The 18,840-nt window shown below is 36.1% G+C and overlaps 3 protein-coding genes and 1 pseudogene across 3 annotated transcripts; all 4 read left to right on the forward strand.

Moving 5' to 3' along the window:
- Window positions 1-1,145: 1,145 nt before the first annotated feature.
- LOC117668794 (olfactory receptor 13A1-like) lies at window positions 1,146-2,090 on the forward strand. Its single transcript, XM_034422855.1, has one exon. It carries the CDS (start codon window positions 1,146-1,148, stop codon window positions 2,088-2,090), a length of 945 nt encoding a protein of 314 aa, XP_034278746.1.
- Window positions 2,091-6,676: 4,586 nt separating this feature from the next.
- Window positions 6,677-8,225, forward strand: LOC117668795 (olfactory receptor 13A1-like). The gene is made up of 2 exons (XM_034422856.1): window positions 6,677-6,682; window positions 7,263-8,225. Exons 1-2 carry the CDS (start codon window positions 6,677-6,679, stop codon window positions 8,223-8,225), a joined length of 969 nt encoding a protein of 322 aa, XP_034278747.1.
- A 4,224-nt stretch (window positions 8,226-12,449) lies between these two features.
- On the forward strand, window positions 12,450-13,391 carry LOC117668796 (olfactory receptor 13G1-like). Its single transcript, XM_034422857.2, has one exon. It carries the CDS (start codon window positions 12,450-12,452, stop codon window positions 13,389-13,391), a length of 942 nt encoding a protein of 313 aa, XP_034278748.1.
- A 3,831-nt stretch (window positions 13,392-17,222) lies between these two features.
- Window positions 17,223-18,164, forward strand: LOC117668797 (olfactory receptor 13G1-like; annotated as a pseudogene).
- The last annotated feature ends 676 nt before the right edge of the window (window positions 18,165-18,840 follow it).

Genomic DNA, 18,840 nt, shown 5'->3' on the forward strand with positions numbered 1-18,840 from the left:
ATGTGCGATATTTTTGCAATCAGGGTTTTTTCCTATGTTGAAAGATGTTAAAATGGCCATGGTGGGATGAAATCTCTATTCATCACTTTCAGACCTGTCAGACATTTTATGTTGTTTCTTCTGTGACTTATGGGAGACTGGGATAGCACTATTTCGGCCTTTTTAGACCTCTTCAGCCAGACACATATTCAAAAGAAATAAATATTTGACCTCTACAGGGAGGAGTCACAAAATATGGGTGTGTCTGGCTGAAGAGGTCTAAAAAGGCCGAAATAGTGCTATCCCAGTCTCCCATAAATCACAGAAGAAACAACATAAAATGTCTGACAGGTCTGAAAGTGATGAATAGAGATTTCATCCCACCATGGCCATTTTAACATCTTTCAACATAGGAAAAAACCCTGATTGCAAAAATATCGCATATATATATATATATATATATATATATATATATATATATATATATATATATATATATACCATTACAAAAAAGTGATTAAATATAAGAATTAAACATAAGTTTAAATCCAACCGATACTAAACAGCATTCCAAATGGATCTAATCACAATCTCCTGCATACATTGTTTTACCCTTCAGTTCATCAATCTTCCCCAAAGTGCAAATTAACAGAGGAAATAGGAACAGCTGATGAAAAAAAATGAATTTAAGTTAAGAGTTGTTAAAGGTCCCATAGTTCAAGTATATTTGACATCTGCATCAAACTTGTAATATATACAAAAATATATAATGTGAAATTGGATAAATCAGATAATTACCTAAAGTTCTTGACTATCTGTGTTTGTGTGTGTATAAGTTTCTGTGTATATGTGTTCATGCATACATTTATGAGTCCAATAATTTTTATTTTATTTTTATTTTGAAGTGTTTCTCTTCTTTCTTTTTTGAAAGCTTTTCTCACCACTTTTGCCTTAAGGATGAAAATGAGAAAGTCATGCAGCTGGCTTAGTGTCTATTGCAAGACTAGAATACACAAACTCCCAATTTCCACCCCAGTGGCTTTCCCTACAACATTATTCCAGATCTTTATTCTCCAATATTTACCTTTAATATTAAAAGTGACAAGCTGAGTAAGTCCAGAAATAATTAATAATATAATATATCTTCCTAGGTCTTTGGACACAGAATGGTTGAAATAAAAAACCATTCTGCCATTACAGAATTTATTTTACTGGGTCTCACCAATTCCCCTGAACTGCAGATGCTTCTCTTCTGTGTATTTGCCTTCATCTATGCTACAGCTCTAACTGCTAATATTCTCCTCATGCTTATTATATGCATTTTCAAGAAACTCCACACACCCATGTACTTCCTCATATTCAATTTGTCCTTAGCGAATATATTGTCTATCTCAGTTATAACTCCTAGATTACTCCACAGCCTTTTGACAAACAGAAAAACAATTTCAATTCATGGCTGCATTACACAAATATATTTCTTTATATGGACTTTGGGGGCCGAATTGTTCCTTCTCTCTTTTATGGCTTTTGACCGCTATGCTGCCATCTGCCACCCTTTGCAATATACCATTATCATGAGGAAAAAAGTATGTGTTGGCATAGCAATCTTTGTATGGATTACTGGAATGCTAAACACTTCAATACAAGCTGTCCTTATGCTACAGCTTTCTTTTTGTGATTCCAACATCATCAATAATTTCTTCTGTGACATACCTCCAATATTAGACCTTACGTGTTCAGACACCACTATCATTCATATTAGTGCAATCATCTCAGATTTGTTGTTTGGAATTGTTACTTGTGGCTTGACTCTAACATCCTATTTTTTTATTCTGAAGACTATCTTCAGGATCCGTTCAACTGAAGGAAAGAAGAAAGCTTTTTCCACATGTTCCTCACATCTCTTTGTAATTAGTTTTTACTTTTCAGCAATCATCTACACATATATCAGACCCCCTTCATCTTCTCTAGACAAGGACAGATATATTGCTCTTCTTTATACAGTGGTAACTCCAGTTGTTAATCCACTCATCTATTCTTTGAGGAATAAAGATGTTAAAGATGCACTGAAAATGCTTACTGTAAATCTCAAATTGTTTCCTAGGCCTTAAGATTCAGTTACAACATTTTCCTAGAGTTCTAATGTGCAAACTTTCCTAATATGTTATCTTTTGTTCTCGGGAATACTGTATGTTATGCAATAGAAAACACATAAACACCAGGTAGATAAACTGGAAATTATATTCAGAATACATCTTGAGGAGCTCATATTTGGAATCTGACAGAGACAACAAATGCATGTGAATAAATTAGAATTGGAAGAGAAATTAAAAAAAACACAATTTGAACTAGAGAAAGCCATGTTATAGCCACCTAGGATGCCTCTTTTCTATTTCCTTCTGTTCAGCTTTGCATAAAGCCTGCAAGTCATTTTCATGTTTGTTCGGATAAAATGTTCATGAACTTAAAATTGTTTTGCTTTGGCTTCTAAAGTCAATTGTCTACATTTTTATATCATATTGTTTTTATTTTTACAAAATATTGTCACAAAGATTAAAAGTAGAAGGAAATCATGTAAACAGATTTCTGATAAATTATGTAGTAAGCTGCACCATTCATAATAATAGCAAATGAGAAAGTCTGGAGAATCGACAAGTTTCTCTGGAAATAAAACACAAGGAGTTGGCATCAAGAGGACCATTTGTTTTCAGAGGATTTCATTATATGGGCCTTGTGGTCAGCATTGGTCCTTCTCTCATTTATGGCTTTGACTGCTATGCTGCTGTCTGCCACCCTTTGCATTACATATTATCATGAGGAAAGAAGTTTGTGTTGGCATAGCAGCCATTGTATGGATTACTGGAATAATAAATACTGCTGTACATACTGGACTGGTTATCTACGGGACCGCCTGCTACCACCAATAGCCTCCCACCGACCAGTACGCTCCCATAGAGAGGGGCTCCTCCGGGTGCCTTCGGCCAAACAATGTCGACTGGTGGCCCCCAGGGGGAGAGCCTTCTCTGTGGGGGCACCTACTATCTGGAACGAGCTCCCCCCGAGATACGGAGGATTCCGGATCTGCGTACCTTCCGTCGCACGCTTAAGACGTTCCTATTCCAGCAAGCCGGCCTGACCTAAACTTCTCCTCTTTTAAATGGGAATTTTAAATTTGGTTTTAAATTATTGGGGTTTTAAATATGGTTCAGCCAAATTTATTTAACTTGTTTTATTTCTATTTTAAATTTTGTATTTATATGTTTTATTTCATGGCTGTTCACCGCCCTGAGTCCTTCGGGAGTAGGGCGGTATACAAATTTAATAAAATGAAAAATGAAATGAAATGGACTTATGTTGCACCTTTCTTTTTGTGATTCCAATGTTATCTATCATTTCTTCTGTGATATCCCTCCAGTATTAGATCTTGCATGTTCAGACACAAGTAGAAATCATTTTATAACAATGGTTGCAGGTATGGTGCATGGCATGGATAGTTGTGGGTTGTCTTTCACTTCCTTTTTTTTTTTTTTAATGTTGAGTACTATTTTCAGGATCCATTCTATTGAAGGGAAGAAGAAAGCTTTCTCCACATACTCCTCACATCTCTTTGTAATCAATTTTTTACTTTTCTGCAATCATCTACTCATACATAAGACCTTCTTCAGTATATTCTCTAGATAAGGACAAGCTTGTGTTGCTCATTTATTCAGTGGTAATTCTGGTTGTCAATCCACTCATATACTCTTTGAGTAACAAGGATTTTAAAGAAGCAATGAAGGTACTCACTGGAAATTTCAGAATGTTTCCAAGATCTTAAGTTTCATCAATAAAATGCTTCTATAATTCTGGTGTACAGAGAAAAATATATCATTAGGAGCTACATTTTATGCCTGGAAGTCTCTTGTACAGTAAAAAACTATAAAACTTAATAGATATATATATACGGTGTGTGTGTATGTATGTATATGTGTACATACAGAGTACATATATATTACAAGAGACATTATACAAACCATAATTAAAATGTAACATTTTGGAAGAGATGCTTTGGGTACAAAGTAGGTTATGTATCCATTTTAATCCATTTATGTGGTATGCAAATTTGCCCATCATTTTTCTTCTTTTCAAATATTCAGTTTTTCAGAACATGGCAAAGACACAAGCCAAATTATATCAGCATTTCAAAAGGGCAACAAGAAATGGTATGTCCAAACCTTAGGGAAAAGCTGTTCTATACAGCAAGGGCCAAAACAGACAAGATGCATCTCCAAGATCCCATATGATGACAGATTCACAAAAAGGACCTAAAATATTTCTTCCCTCCCTGATATGTTGGGATGGGCAGAAACAATCAGAGTACGGAGATCCCAGTTTTTGGCTGCTGCTGCTTAATGCCAGATTGGTCAATAATAAAAATGTCCATATTTATGACCTTATCAGGGTGGAACAGCCAACCTGACATGAATTACAGAAATCTGACTGGGCCTGAAGAAGTTGAAGTCCCCTTTTTGTAATGTACCTTGTAGGATCTCAGTTATAGCATTAACTGAGACCACAGGACAGGTGAGGAGAAGAGCAGTTGTCATTCAAAAGTCCTGTTTCATAAGATGTTAATTGTGATTCTTTGACTCTGAAGAAGGGCTTGTGGGAGCACTTGGGGTTATTGCTAGTGCACCAATCTCCCTGCTACATACTGTAGCATCTATCTCCCCAAACTGCTGGAGATTCTCTTAAAGTTGTCTGGGGAGTTCCCCAAGCATATGTCCTAGGGGACTTCAATTTGTCATCCCTAGTGCTGGCTTTGGAAGCACCTCATAAGATCATAGCCATAGCTATGAGCCTGTTTTAGGACACACATGGCCTGACTCAAAACAGAGGAATTTGAATTTACTGCAATGGGCTTTACATAGGGCTACAATTGAAGGATGTGATGAAGCTGCAACTAGAATAGAATAGAATAGAATAGAATAGAATAGAATAGAATAGAATAGAGAAGAGAAGAGAAGAGAAGAGAAGAGAAGAGAAGAGAAGAGAAGAGAAGAGAAGAGAATTTTTTATTGGCCAAGTGTGATTGGACACACAAGGAATTTGTCTTGGTGCATATGCTCTAAGTGTACATAAAAAAATACATTCATCAAGAACCATAAAGTACAATTAATGATAGTCATAGGGTACAAATAAGCAATCAGGAAATAATCAATATCAATATAAATCGTAAGGATAGAAGCAACAAAGTTACAGTCATACAGTCATAAGTGGGAGGAGATGGGTGATAGGAATGATGAGAAGATTAATAGTAATAGTAATGCAGACTTAGTGAATAGTTTGACAGTGTTGAGGGAACTATTTGTTTAGCAAAGTGATGGTGTGATGGGAAAAAACTGTTCTTGTGTCTAGTTGTTCTGGTGTGCGGTGCTCTATAGTGCTCTATAGCGTCATTTTGAGGGTAGGAGTTGAAACAGTTTATGTCCAGAATATGAGGGGTCTTTAAATATTTTCACAGCCCTCTTTTTGACTCATGCAGTATACAGGTCCTCAATGGAAGGCAGGTTGGTAGTAATTGTTTTTTCTGCAGTTCTAATTATCCTCTGAAGTCTGTGTCTGTCTTGTTGGGTTGCAGAACCAAAACAGATAGTTATAGAAGTGCAGATGACAGACTTAATAATTCCTCTGTAGAATTAGAACTAATACAGCAGCATGAGCAGTCCTGGGACCCTAGGGTTCTGCATGTAACATTTCTGTAGATTGTTTCCAGATCCAATTGAATGTGTTCAGGTTTCCTGAACTGCATCATCACAATTACCCATCTCACATGGTGAAGAAGGAATGGCATGATGTGGATCATTTTCATAAATGAATTTTGACTGGTAGGTTTAGAAGATCTTTTTTACTTTTGCCCCTGCTTTTTGGAACATCTTGTTCCCAGAAGTGAGGAAAGTCTATGACTTTCTGGACTATTAAGATCTTGTTCTGTCAGGTAGCATGGGTATCTAAAGTGTTATGCAATGCTGTGGCTGGTTAGTATCTTGAGGGCATTTCCTTTGCTTTGTTATCTTTTAGCCTTGTTAAGTTTATTATTTTTAACTAGAGGTAATGGAGGTGTGTGGTTGGAGAAAGATCCCTGTTGCATCTCCCGAAGAAAGAAGTGCTGTCTATTCACTTTCCAGAGCAAAATGAGTTGTATTCTACCTAGATTTATTACACAAAAAAGGAGAGGGGAATTAATGCAGAGGATCTACCTGTCAAATATCATGGAAACCATGTAGTGGGGATGGGCAAAGGAGAAACCAAGCTTCAGTAGGGAGGTGTGCCAATCTGTTAGTCAGAGGGGTTATATCACTCTAGATAGTGAGAGCAATGGAAGAGAGAAAGATGCAGGGCACAGGGGGCAAGCCCAAGGGAACAGAGGATCCGGAAACATTATTTTTCTTTCTTCTGGTTTTAGACAAATATTGCTTCATATCTGGAAGAATTATGGATTCTCTTTAAGTCCCAAAGTGCTCTTCCCAGGTGTAACATTGCTTGATAAGAAGAAAAATTTTAAACCAGAACATGCCTACCGTAGACTGAACCTCTTCCAGTAGACTGATGAAAAGTAATTGGTTACAATGTTTTGCAGCTGATAGATGCCAAATCTTAACTTTTTGTTCCATCCAACAGAAAAACAAAGTCCAGTAAGAACAAAGAAGAAATAAGAATGAAGGTAAATATATTCAGCATTAGATGTCATCTTGACCGAATTTCACATTGATGCTCTTATTAATCTCATTTTCTCCCAGATCTTTACCTACAGTTTATACTAAAATGCTCTGATTTTAATACTTTGGGAATTCTTGAATTAATGATCCACATTGCATTATATTCTCTCACAAATTGTCATATTTTCTAATAGAAATATAGTATACAGTTAGATACATTCTATTAAAAAAAGAATAATTCTGAAATTTTCTAAGTTTGATTTATCACATTTAACCACTAAACAGGAAGCAAGAAGTATTCCCCCTGTCCCAAGTTCTGGGGAGAGACAGAATGGCACAATTTTCAGGTATGGCACTCACAGAAAATTTAGATGAAAAGATTCTAAAGTTTTCTGCTGTCACATAAATAGTGAACTAGCTTTGTGCCTAAAGCAAGACTAGAATTTAAGGGCCCTCAATTTTCAGCCCAGTGCATTGCTAAACAACACCAAATTGGGTCTTTCATCACACATTAATTACATTTAATATTAAAAGTGTGAGATGTTTATATCAGTAAAAAAAAAATAATATTATATATCTTTCTAGGTTACTGGAATCAGAATTGCTGAAATAAAAAACCATTCTGCTATCACAGAGATTATTTTACTGGGTCTTACTGATTCCCCTAAACTGCAGGTACTTCTCTTCTGGGTGTTTGCCTTCATCTATGCTGCAGCTCTAACAGCTAACCTCCTCCTTATCTTTTTCATATCTACTTTCAAGAAACTCCACACACCCATGTACTTCCTCATATTCAATTTGTCCTTACTGAATATATTATCTGTCTCAGTCACAATTCCTAGGTTACTCCAAAGTCTCTGGACCTATAGAAAAATAATTTCATTTCCTGGCTGCATCACACAAATATTTTTCATTATATGGGCATTGGGGTCAGAATTGGTCCTTCTCTCATTTATGGCTTTTGATCGCTATGCTGCCATTTGTCATCCTTTGCATTACACCGTTATCATGAGGAAAGAAGTATGTGTTGGCATTGCAATCTTTGTATGGATTACTGGAATGATAAATACTGCTATAAATACTGGAGTTCTCCTGCAACTTTCTTTTTGTGATTCCAATGTTATAAATCATTTCTATTGTGATATCCCTACAGTATTACATCTTTCATGTTCAGACACTAGCATAAATGAATTTATGACAAAGGTTGCAGATGTGTTTTATGGCATGTGTACCTGTGGGTTGACTCTAACTTCCTATTTTTTTATACTGAGGACTATCTTCAGAATCCGTTCTACTGAAGGGAAGAAGAAAGCATTCTCTACATGTTCCTCACATCTCTTTGTAATCAGTTTTTATTTTTCTGCAATCATCTATACCTACATGAGACCATCTTCTGTCTATTTCTTAGATAAGGACAAGCTTGTGTCACTTATTTATTCAGTAGTAACTCCAGTTATCAATCCACTCATATATTCTTTGAGAAACAAAGATGTTAAAGAAGCAATGAAAATGTTCACTGGTAGTCTCAGGGTTCTTCCAAGATCTTAAATATCATCAGTAAAATATTCCTACAATTCTGGTGAGCATTAAACAATGTTTCTTCATATATTGCATATTATATTTAAGAGTCTTTATGTTGGTATGAAAATACAAACATACTTATCATATATTGTAACAAAATTGGATTTCAAACATTTTGTTTTCGTGATTATTACATTGTGATTGTATCGTGTATGTATGTATGTATGTATGTATGTATGTATGTATGTATGTATGTATCGTGATTGATACATTATATTATTTTTTATTTTCAAAAGTACTTCTTAAGCTTTTTCTTCCAGGCAACCCAGAAATACAATCAAAACCTCATGTTATGTACTGTATCATAATATATTACATGAAAATGTATCTTAGATAAGAATTATTTGATTAAGCATTCCTTTAAAACATTTTAGAAATACCTGAAGCTACATTCAGAGTACATCTTGAAGATTTCTGATTTGGGAATTAGTATTTTTTTTAAAAAAGGGTTTTATATAGGAGAGGAATTAAAAGCATAAATAAAGGAGAATATTTGTAGGTCAGGGTTGAAATGAGGAATTCTTGGTGCTCTCCGAGCATGGTTATCCAAACTAGGTAACATCATTAGTGATAGCACTAGCTAACATTAGCTAAGTAATATAATCAATGCCAGTGTGATGATGTTATCTAAATTGGGTAATGAAACATCTGGAAGAAAACAACCAAGCTCAGAGAATACCAAGGATCCCTGAAATTAAAAGTACTTGATTTGTGGAAAAATCATCATACATTCACAAGTTTGGTTGATTTGGCTCCTCAACTGTTGTTTCTATTTTACATCATGTTGTTTCTGCTGTTTTTAATTATTATATGACATCCAATATTTTGCTACATACAGTAAATTAAATATACTTTCATGTTGTAAAACTCTCTGTGGAAAGCCTTCTTTGTCTAAAAGAGCAATCAGTTTTCTTCTCATAGCAGATCATATTTCATTTTAAAATTCTTTTGTACTTTGGACTGAAGTGTTTAAGATTATCCTGAAGTGACACCAAAGTGAATGGACAGGATTGGACATTTGCATGACTTTTGTAATTGCTGTTACAATTCTTAATATATTTTTGTTGCCCTTCTTTGTAACACTTACAAAACTTTTGAAGTAATTAAGTTTATTTATAGTTTACAGAACTGGGAGGGATGATTGTATTTTGAAAATCAGTAGAATATTGAATATTTATTGTATCACTATTGATAAGGATTTCCTTTAAAATGTTACATATAGTTTATTTCTGAATTCATCATCCTTTCTCATATATTTTATTCCTTCTATTTTCCTTCTACCACCATCCCTCCAAAATTATTAATTTAATTTAAAAACAACTGCATTTTTATAATCAGGATTCTGAAGTTAAATTGTTATTGATCTTATATTAAATATTGTAATATAATGTATTTAAATTTTATTTTGGGATGCAATTTACCCTAATATTCATTCATTTTCTACACTACACTTTTTTATTATAGTTCATTACCAGAATGTTTAGACTGAATTTTGCATTTTTGTCAACTATCCTTCACAAGTACCTGTGATAGGCAAATACTGTATTTGATATATTAAAGACATTGTCACATGTCTTTAAGCTGTTCGGAGTAACACACCTGCAAATGGTGGTTTTGTCAGTGCTGATAGATTTCAAGTACTGCTCCAATAGTTTTAGGATTGTGTCCATGGTATCTATTATTATTGGTGCTATTTGTGCTTTCTTTTGCCACAGTCATTTTATTTCTATATTTTTATGTTGCAATTTTCTCCCCTTTTGCTTCTTCTTTCCTCTTCTGCTGTTTCCCAGGTACTGCAATGTCCATTATCCAGACTTCATTTTTTTTAGCTTTATTATCAAAATTGTTAAATTTGATGTTATATGGCAGATGATGACCTGTTTGAATTCTAAGTCTCAGAGCACTTTAACTTTTTTATTTTTTAATTACTTTGCCTATTTTGTAGTCCTACCAGTTCTTACCTGCAGGAAAGTTGTATTTCTTGCAGATATTTCAATGCATTATTGTTATTACCTGGTCCATAATAAGTTTGTGTGATATTCTTGCAGCTATCTACTGTTTTTTCATCTGTACAGGCAATATTGGGTATCTATTGCTATCTTCTCAACTTTGGGTTTTTATGTATTTACTCTTAATGCTTTATCTGGTGCAGTCACAATCAGCCCCTCTTTCTCTTTCTTAATCATTCCTGCTCTTAGTAATTGCTAGGTCTTGTTATTTGCTTTGCCTGATTTTTTTTTTTTTTTAATGAACTGGAGTCTGGAGTTCAATCATGTTTTCACAGAAAGAGGTCCAGTTGAAGAGACTGAACCCATGATCGCGAACCTATGGCACACGTGCCACAGATGGCACATGGAGCCATATCAGTGGGCATACAAGCTTAGCTCTGGCGTGCATGTGCATGCTGGCCAGCTGATTTTTGGGCCTTCTGGACCCACCAGAAGTCAGGAAACTTGAACATGAACAGAAGCATCCAAACATCATCTTATTTGGACTTGAGTACAACAATGAAATAGATGACATCACTAGGGTTCGCAGCATCATCAGCAATTTTCTGGCATTGACTATCTCTCCTGATGAAATTATTGACATCTCCCATGATGGCCCTGAATACAAAAACAATAATGGCATAATGGTTCCTTGTTTTTGCAGAATTATTTGTAAAGCAAGTCCAGTAAACGCAAATTCACCCACCCTATATAATCTGATGGGTGGGTAGAGATTATCAAAAATCATAGAGGCTCTGTCTTTCAGCTGCTGCTGTCAATGCCAGATTGGTCAATAATATAATTATGAAGTTATTAGGATGGAGTATACCAATCTGGCTTGAATTACAGAATACAAGATCTACAGAATTACAAATCTGATTTGGTCTGGAGAGGATGAAGTCCCCTTTCTGAAATGTGCCCAGTGGAATCTCAGGAATGCCACCAACCGAGACCACAGAGCAGGGGAGGGGAATAAGAGTTGTCATTTAAAAGTCTTTGTTGACCTTCAGAGTCAACAAAGACCTTCAAGGCTATCCTTGAAGAATATTTGTAAGCTACAGCTGGGACAGAATGGAGGAGTGTGGACAGTTTTGTAGGCCCCTAGGATGACACATGTACCACTGCTGTTACATGAGCTGCACACGGTTTCCAGTTCCTTCTGGATCCAATTCAAAATATCCAATTGAATATCCAATTCAAAATACCCAATGCCCTTTGTGACATGGGATCAGGTTATCCGAGGCACTGTTTCACCCCTATGGAATTTGTGGAGCCCTTTTGAAGAGCCCTGTCATTGCTCTTCTTTTTAAACTTTATTTATTTAATTGTTGTAATTCTTAATTTAATATTTTAATAGCTTTGTTTTAATACTATTGTGAGCTACCCAGAATCATCTCAGATAGTGAGAAAAGGCAGCATATAACTTTAATCAATCAATCAATACAAATTATTATTATTATTATTATTATTATTATTATTATTATTATTATTATTATTATTTTATTTATATTTATCAATAAATATTGATAAAGTTATAACCATCATAATCAGTCTTGGAGAAACTTTAAAGACCAAAATAAGTCTCTATAGATATACAAGTGTATACAATACTGAAAATCCTACAGGCTTCTAAAAGTTATTTTCTCTAATTAAAACAGCCAGTCTCCAAAGAACATCACTATGGAACTGTAGGACAGTATAAAAGTAGTCTGACCTGGGGATTACATATTCAGAGACAATAAAAATAAACTTGTTGCAGCTTATATGAAAGCTGGTTGAATAGCCCTTCCCCCACCATTGAGCATTACAGTTTTTAAATGTTTTAAATGTTTATGTGTCAGTAATGCTCTAATTTGGACATCTACAAGCCCTCTAAAGACCTATTTAAGGCTAACCAAGTGTAGATAGGATATCAACACTAGTACTTGTTTACTACATCGTTCTCCCCTCCCCAGCAATTTAACCACCTTGACTGATAAGGAGCATTTGGCAGCCTGGTTTTCAAACAAAAAAGATTTTCAACTATTTTGTAAGACTTGGAAAGCTTCTGTCTCTGTATGGATTTCTTCATTATCCTCATATATTTTGAATATATATAATAGGGATGTTTATTAATAGAATGAAAACAAGTCTACATGCCAAGAAAGAGGATTTCTGCACAAAGTGATGTGCTGTTTTATTCTCTTGCATCACAAACTTGAACATGAAGAACTCTTCCACTGTTACAAAATTCATCTTGATAGGTTTTTCAAGTTCCTTTGAAAATCAAATGCTCATCTTTTGGACTTTCTTCCTCATCTATGCAGTGGCTCTGGTAGTAAACTTTCTGATTATCCTTGCCATCAGTACCTGCAGGAAACTTCACACACCCATGTACTTTTTGTTAATCAATTTGTCTATTATAAATGTATGTTCAATTTCTATAATAGTTCCCAAATTATTGCAAATTCTTCTAACCCAGAGAAAAACTATTGCATTTCCTGGCTGCATTACACAGGTATTTCTCTTTACTTTGACTTTAGGAACAGAGCTCCTGCTTCTTGCATTTATGGCTTTTGATCGCTATGCTGCTATTTGCCAACCACTGCAGTATACAGTAATCATGAAGAAGGAGGTTTGCTTTGGGACAATGGCTGGGCTATGGCTGATAGGTATAATAAATTCCTCAATTCAGACAGGACTTGTACTACAGCTTTCCTTCTGTGATTCCAACATCATCAATCACTTCTTCTGTTATCTACCACCAATGTTCAAGATCTCCTGTTCAGACACAAGCCTGAATGAAATAATGGTTTTTGCAGCTTCCATTGTCATTGCCATAGGCAGCTGTACCCTGACCTTCTTATCTTATTGGTTTATACTGAGGAGCATTTTCAGAATCCATTCCACAGAAGGAAAGAAGAAGGCCTTCTCCACATGCTCTTCCCATCTCTTGGTTGTCAGCTTTTATTATTCCACCATTATCTATACATTCCTCCGTCCTGCTTCAATGTACTCTTTAGAGGAAGACAAGGTGATTGCTATTATTTATTCTGTGGTCACTCCAGTCCTCAATCCCCTTATATACTCTCTGAGAAACACTGATGTTAAGCAAGCTCTCAGAAAATTAATTGATAGAAAATTTTTCCAGCAAGATCTGTTTTAATAAATTCTTTTTAGATCTTCATGTGAGTGGCAAAATATACAAAAAAGTGAAGATAATTTGGTAACATGCATATTCACCATATATATTCTGAGAAAGGTTTTTTGTTTTCTTTTCTCTGTGTTTACATTTGCTTACTGATATTGTATTTCCCCAAAAATAAGACCCGGTCTTATTTTCTTTTCGTTTCCAAAATAAGCACTAGGGCTTATTTTCAGCTGGTGTCTTAATTTTTTAAACATACAGGAGGTGACGAGCATGGGATATTATTGTGAAATTCAGAATTTAAAATGTATACATTGAATTGCAATAATAGACTAAAGGAAGCAGGGTCATCCAGTTTATATGCTGAAATAAATCCAAGATGTGAAATAAAGGGATAAATAAAGAAATAAAGTATAATTGCATTTTAGAAAATGTAGTTTCAAATAGTGAAACAAGTTTCCAATTACTTGGAGAACCCCAACTACATTAATGTTCAGGCCATTGTCATCTGCCTTTTCCCTTTTTGTATCAGCAGTTTGCAAAAGATATGAGCAAACATACTTTTTCTCTGATTTCCGTAGAGAGTTACAATAACTAAAGAGGTTTTGAAGCATTGCTGTCTGTTACTGTTAATATGTTGAATCTCTTGACTTGAAATGTTGCTGTACTGAACATAGATGAAATACATGGTGACATGCAATATTTTATGTATGCACATGTAAGAAATAGAGGACACTCTTTGCTCTTGGTAAACTTTAAGGAATACTTTGAATCTTATTTTCTTTACAATTATTTGTATAATTGATAGGTTTTTTCCCTTAGGTTCTAAACCTACAAATAAGTAATATAAATTTCATATTGATAAGGAGGCAGTGCATAAAGATCAATGTTGGCTAGATGATGCAGTGAAGCATTTACTTTCTATGCATGTCCATAACAGAGTTCAAAAGTAAAAATTGCTAAGAGTTGCTATAATACCTTGCTCACTAAGTATTATCATTAATAAATATTTTTTTTTGTTTATTAAACCATTTAATGTAAAGTTCAACCCATTTAATATAAAGTTTCAGATAGATTCCTAAAAAAATCATGCCTAATTAATATCTTGTAAACGGGCCTGGTGGAAATATATAAGGGTCAGATTTTTTTTTTTTTTTTGCAATGAAGATGGTTGTATGTGTTGTGTTGCATGCATTAATTCATTGTATATCAAGAAACAAGAACTGTGGATCCATTGGAGGAAAGCAGACAGAATTGGAAAGAGGAATCCCGAGAAAGGAAGATTCTGCAACTGTGGACATAGCAGGAGGAAGCAAGATCAGAAAAGGACTGAATAAAAGAAAAAAATATTGCTGAAGTTGGAAAATCTTATCAGAAGTTGCTGAAAAGAAGCTTGATCAAAGTCCTGCACTTTTAAGAAGGAAAGTTGTATTTCTCCATCATCTTCATTAAGCTAAAAGCAAGTCTTGATATGGAAATATAATGTATACTTTTATAAATAATAAAAAATAAATAAAACATTAAAATCAAATCAGAATCTATATTACAGTCATTAATCAGTGTAAGGCAGTGGTGGGATTCTGCTGGTTCTAGGCGGTTCGGCCGAACCATTTGCTAAATTGCTGGCTCACCCCGCCCCTTGCCCCGCCCCTCCGCACCACTATTTATTGCCAATATATAGTGGTGGGCGAGGGGCGGGCGAGCCAGCAATTTAACAAATGGTTCAGTGTTTTTTTTGTAATTTTATTGGCCTTGCAGCACACCGAACTGTTTGTTAAATTGCTGGCTCACCCGCCCCTCGCCCCGCCTCCCACCCGCTTGGCTGTCTCAGGAATTCTGGGAGTTGAAGGCCACAGATTGTAAAAGAGTCACAATTGCCCACCCCTTCCCTAGCCTGAGTTCCACTGCCTGGGATCTACATGGGCTGCCACGTGGTTCCCCACCGGCACCGGACGGGCTCCAGTGGCTGCAGCGGCGACAGCGGTGATAGTGTCCAGGCAGATCCAACAGGTGAGAGCGCAGGAGGCACCGCGCAGTGCAGGTGCATCTTTGCAAAGCAGCCTCACGGCCAACACCTCCTTTCCCCAGCCGGGGCTGCTGCACCTACACTGCCAGGGAACCAGCAGAGGGAGTGGGGAGGGTGGGCATGGGGGGGTCCTATCCACTTGGGCTTTTGCAAAACAGTCACGAGTTGGGGATTCTGATGCTTGACATGCGTTTTGTGTGGCTCACAGGGAGAGGGGGGTGGGCCAGAATCTGAGCCTGTGGATTGGCTTGTTTGGGGTGGGGGGGCCAGGATCTCTGATGACTGGGACTTCTAGGGGATGCTCCTGGCTTTGCAGCAGAGGGGTCTTTAAACCTGCCTTATCTGCATTCCTTTTCTTTGCAAAGATCCCCCCCTCCCAAAAAAAGGATGGATTGCCCGAACGTTTGTGCTGCTGGCTTCCCTGCCTGTCTTGGCTCTGTCAGGGTTGGGTCTCTCTCGCCTGGGGAGAGGGTCCCTTGGATATGTATGTGTGTGTTGTGTTAGGCTAGGCAGGGAGGTGTGATTCACATGGTTGTTAACTTAAGTGAATCCGGGTCCCCCCCATTGACTTTGCTTGTTTGAAAGGCTGCCCCCCCACCTCCCATCATCATCTCAGCCCCTCTGCCCTGCCTTAACCTTAAACCGAGCTGCGTTTCCTCCGAAATCCAGTCTCTTTCCTCTCTGGGCGAGACTTTCCTGCCCCTGCCACTCAATTTTCAGAAGTTGTTTGTTTAGAGACAGGAAATCTTCCAAGGTTTCTGGTGGGGGAAAGTTTGAGCTGTGGAATATCTCATTGCCACACATGTGTGTCCCCCACCTCGCCCTTTTTTGCCTTGAAAAGGCAGAAGCTTGAAGAGGTTGCAGAAAAAAAATGTTCTTAGAAGCTTCTGAGGATCAGGCAACTCAGTTTAGATCATCAGAGGTTTTTAAAGGGATTTTTTGAAGAGGTTGTAGGGAAAAAAATCCCCTTAAAAGCTTCTGGCGATCCCAGCAGATTTGTGTGATTGGCAGAAGCTTCTAAAAGCATTGTTTCCTGCAACCTCTTAAGGTTGTAGAAAAAATGCTTTTAAAAGTAAAAGTTAAAAAAAAAGTTGGCCACGCCCACCCAGTCACATTACCCATAGAACCGGTAGTAAATGGACTACTCAGAGGGTTGAAAAAGTTATTTTTGACCAGTCCTCGCACTTTTGACCAGTCCTTAAACTTATGACTGTCCTCACATTCAGGGAAATGAAAAAGTGGTCTGACGTGAGGATTAGCATTTAGAGAAAATAAAACTGAATGTGACTGTCTTCTAACTAAACCACCAGGGAAACTCTCAGATGATTTATTGAAAATCTTTAATTAAACTGACTTCTATTCAAGGGGAATTACGATTCAACACCATTATTTTACTGCAACTATCAAGTTGGCCGTATAAAAGCCAGGATGGAAAAGATTGGACTTTATTTCTAAAAATGGGAAGCAATCACTGTGCCATTATTGTTGTTGTTCTTATTCCCTATTAAGAAGAGTATTTGGAAAAATTACCAGTAATATAATTTGTTTATCTGTTCAGTACCAGTTTGGGTGACCCCAAATCATCCAGCACCTCTACTTAAGATTAACCAAGCATAGACATCATTGGAATATTAACTACAATGTTTACACCAGCTTTTTCTGCATCTTAGAGGTTTAATCATCAGCTCTGGGAAACTTAGGAGTTTTCAAATATTTTCTTGATGGAGATGTCTATTAATGGATTGAAAAACGCTAAGAAACAGAATTGAAAAATGCCAAGAAAGTGATGTGCTGTTTCATTCCCTTGCATCACAAACTTGAACATGAAGAACTCTTCTACAGTTAAAGAATTCATCTTGATAGGGTTTTCAAGTTCCCTTGAAAATCAAATGCTCATATTTTAGACTTTCTTTCTCATCTATGGAGTAGCTCTGGTAGGAAACTGCCTAATCGTCCTTGTGATCAGTACCTGCAGGAAACTTCACACGCCCATGTACTTTTTGTTAATCAATTTGTCTATTATAAATGTATGTTCAATTTCGGTGATAATTCCCAAATTACTGCAAATACTGTTATCTGAAAGAAAGACCATTGTATTCCCTGGGTGCATTGCACAGGTATTTCTCTTCACCTTGGCTTTAGGAACAGAGCTCCTACTTCTTGCATTTATGGCTTTTGATCGCTATGCTGCTATTTGTCAACCTCTGCAGTATACAGTAATTATGAGGAAGGAGGTTTGCTTTGGGACAATGGCTGGGCTATGGCTCATAGGCATAATAAATTCCTCAATTCATACAGGACTTGTACTACAGCTTTCTTTCTGTGATTCCAACATCATCAATCACTTCTTCTGTGAGTTGCCACCAATGTTCAAGATCTCCTGTTCAGACACAAGCCTGAATGAAATAATGGTTTTTGCAGCTTCCATTGTCATTGCCTTAAGCAGCTGTACCCTAACATTTTTATCGTATTGGTTTATTCTGAGGAGCATCTTCAGAATCCGTTCCACAGAAGGAAAGAAGAAGGCCTTCTCCACATGCTCTTCCCATCTCTTGGTTGTCAGCTTCTACTACTCTACCATTATCTATACATTCCTCCGTCCTGCTTCAATGTACTCTTTAGAGGAAGACAAGGTGATTGCTATTATTTATTCTGTGGTCACTCCAGTCCTCAATCCCCTTATATACTCTCTAAGAAATACTGATGTTAAGCAAGCACTCAGAAAATTAATTGTCAGAAAATTCTTCCAGCAAAAGTTGTTTTAATGAATTATTTTTAAATGAATATATTTATAATTTTCATGTGAGTGGCAAAAGATAGGGTAAATATGAAAATAAATTGGTAATGTGTATGTCTTTCTCACCTCTCCAGACAGGATTAGCCCAGATTGGAGAAATTAAACAAAAGAAATCTACATTGCATAGTAATGTTTTATTTGTATACTTGTGTATATGTTTAGGAAATATGTAAATTCTTTCTGTAAATGCTTTTTATTAAATCATCCCCAGAGCAATAATCAGGCTTTTAGTTACAAGAACAATTTTGAGTACATTAATATACATTCATGCACTTTCAAAAACAGACTGAAACAGACGTGATTTAGAGTTAGCATTATTTGAAGAGAACTTAAACTTAAATCATTTCTCTTGATTAATATTGTTTTCCTATTTATAGGTATAATTTACAAAATGAAATGTTGCTATAGTAGAAATGTATGAAATATGCAATGACAGTCAATATTCTACTATGTTTGTGATTTGGTTTACATGTAAGACAGAGAGAAATATTACTTTTTTGCAATTGATTGAATTTAAGGAATAATTTTGCAACATCTCATTTTCTTTTTCATTATTGTTTTTAATTATTTCTATATATGCAGTATATATGATTAGTGTTCTTTTATAAGATATATAATACACTTATTTTTATTTAGGCTATAGC

The sequence above is a fragment of the Pantherophis guttatus genome, chromosome 4, assembly GCF_059756535.1.
Source record: "Pantherophis guttatus breed Tessera chromosome 4, ASM5975653v1, whole genome shotgun sequence".
Taxonomy (NCBI): domain Eukaryota; kingdom Metazoa; phylum Chordata; class Lepidosauria; order Squamata; family Colubridae; genus Pantherophis; species Pantherophis guttatus.